Genomic DNA, 2,593 nt, shown 5'->3' with positions numbered 1-2,593 from the left:
GGGGAGGATTTCTAAAACTAGAGGTGACGTTTTCAGAGAGCAAACTGCCAGCCTGCAGCCCCCCTTTCCCAAAACCCCCGACCTGGAATTTCCATCCCCGACGAGCCGAGGCATTCCCAGCATCGCCAGGGGGGTCTGGACACCCCCATTCCCGAGCATCTTCCCACCTCCACCTTCCACACCTCCCATCGCTTCCTCCCCCACCCTCTCCCTCTCCGCGGGCACCTTACCAAGGTTATTTCCACACTTGTTTTGGCACCAGGGTGTTGGTTTTCCCCTCTAAACCCGAAACCTCCTCCTTGCCGACCCTGAGCACGTAATTGCTGCTCGTGATCCCTCCTCGCAGCCTCCATTTTCCACTCCCCCTGTGCCCTGAAGGAGCACAGAATTCCTCCCTTTCCCCAGCACGGAGAGAAACCGCCCCGCTCCAAACCACCTGAATTAATTCCTCATTTCCCACATCCGCAGGGAGGAGAGGAAGGCTAAACAGAGTCAGGGCAAAATACCTACGAAGCCATTCGATGGCATAATTTAATATCGATATTATGGCCACAGCAGAAATGTTATTTCCGAGCAGAGGGATCGCAGCTCCAAGCCCGGGGAAGCGGCTCCTGGTGCCCGTCACCCCCGGGTTTTTGCCAGGGAACCCGTTTGTTCGGGGTGAAGCTCAGAGCTGGTTAATTAGCGCGACGCTAACGAGCCTTCGCCCTGTTTGTCAGAGCTCAGCTCTGCGAAGGCAATTAGAGGAGCAGGTCAGAGCTGCTGGGCTGGAACATCCTCCAGGGCTTTGCCATAACCTGTTTTCATCCGGGGGCTGATTTTTTCCCCCTTGGAACTCACTGTGGGGAGTGATACCTCGAAAAAAAAAAATTAAAAATTGCCATTTTGCTGTCTCTCCCCCCCCCATTTCCTGATTTTCACCCAGGTTTTGTTGTTTCTGCCGTGTCTTTCAGCTATTTTTAACCCCCTGATCTCATCCCTGCCCCCAGCGGGTGGGTGAGGAGGCAGCAAACCCACTCCAGAGAGGGTGGTTTGCACCCAGATTTTTCCATGAGCGGGCAGCCCAAGCCTGGAATTCCTCCCCATCGCCAGGGACAGGCTTGTGCATCTTCCCTGCTCTTTCGTTTAGGCCTTTTGCAAACGATCCCACCCAAACACAGACATTGAAAAGGCTTTAAATCAAACGTTTCTTGACATGAGACCAGATTTTAGAGAGTGTGGGGAGAAAAACATCATTATCTGAACCCAAGGAGAGATTAATTTGCTTTTTGTAGCCCATAAAACCATATCTAGGTCGCAACAGAAGAATTTCTGGTTTAAACAGTGGGTTGTTTGGCCTCTTTGGCTGTTAAGGGTGATATCTCAGGAGAGACCATCACCTCCTACTTGCATTAGGGTTATCCCTGGGGAAAGGGGTGAATTTTAAGGAAGTTGGTCCATTAGTTGCTGCAAAAAAAAAAAAAAAAAAGCATTTAGGACTTATATTTGATTGTTTCTTGCTGTAACATGAGCCAGAAAGCACATCCAAGGGTGCTGTGAAACACCCACCCACACTGAGAATGCTTCTCTCGCCCTACCCAGCATCCTGGCGTGGGATTTTGGGGGATAGCTCAGGCTCAGGAAGGATGGAAAAACTCTTTGCTGTGGTGCACTCACATATTAAACACGAGGGGAGCAGCAATTCGGTGCCCTTGGCTTTGCAGGGAGGCATCCAAAGGAATCCTGGAGGTGCTTTCCAAAGGATTTGCAGACCTGGTGTGTGTCATACAGGCTGGATTATACACATGGGGGAGAAATGGCTCGTTAAATTGGATTTCAGCCTTGCCAGCCCACCAGCTGATGTGGGAGATTCCTGGCACGTCCCTGCAATGCCAGCAGGAAACGCTGAGTAAGGGATAATTGCAAACATGTTAAACTCAAAAAATGTTGGTTTTCACTTCAGGCCTGTTGCACATTAACAGGGATTTGGGCAAAATACGCTGAATTCTGTTCCTTGGGAATATAAAACCCCTGGGGCCGGGCTGGGCGTTGCCCTCCTGGCAGCGCTGGGTACGCAGAAGCTTTTGGGATTGGGCTGGATCCGTTCATTGCATTGATCCTGGCACATCAGAAATCCCCTCTATGTCATCTGATTAGGCAGAGCAGGTTTGATAAGTGGGGTTTTACCTCCCAGTTAGTTGCAGTGGTTTTTTTTATTTCCAAAAGGTTTTTCTTTCACTGCTTAAAATTGCCATTACCTTCTGAAAACCCGTGGGGGGATATATATGTATAACAAAATAAATATATATATATAAAATATATGTATATTTTTGGGGGGAGGATTAATACTTTGGGGGAGAGATAAATATGCATTTAAGTGCAAAGCTGTTTGTTCTGCAGCCGGATTTGGGGGGATGGAGTGTGTTTTAGACGGTGTGGGAGCCAGGGGGTCTCTGCCTCCTGCCCTGACACTCCCTGTCCCTGTGTCCTCAGGTCCCACAGCCATGGCCAGGCTCCTGCTCACCTGCCTCTTGGTGGTCCTGCTCCTCGGCATCTGCACCGACGTCGCCTTCTCCAAGAAGGGCAAAGGCAAACCCGGCGGGGGCACGTGGGG

At 50.5% G+C, this 2,593-nt stretch overlaps 1 protein-coding gene across 1 annotated transcript in view; it reads left to right on the top strand.

Moving 5' to 3' along the window:
* Positions 1–2,455: 2,455 nt before the first annotated feature.
* The window catches only part of PRNP (prion protein), a 2,613-nt gene continuing 2,475 nt past the window's right edge, over positions 2,456–2,593 (top strand). Inside the window, exon 1 of the mRNA XM_029964556.1 lies at positions 2,456–2,587. Coding sequence (XP_029820416.1) covers positions 2,484–2,587 — 104 coding nt within the window. The 5' untranslated portion in view covers positions 2,456–2,483. The remainder of the gene's footprint in view (positions 2,588–2,593) is intronic.

Source organism: Manacus vitellinus, unplaced genomic scaffold, assembly GCF_001715985.3.
Source record: "Manacus vitellinus isolate BGI_N305 unplaced genomic scaffold, ASM171598v3 scaffold_74_pilon, whole genome shotgun sequence".
Taxonomy (NCBI): domain Eukaryota; kingdom Metazoa; phylum Chordata; class Aves; order Passeriformes; family Pipridae; genus Manacus; species Manacus vitellinus.
The sequence above is the reverse complement of the archived record's forward strand: the minus strand, read 5'-3'. Positions and strand labels throughout refer to the sequence as shown.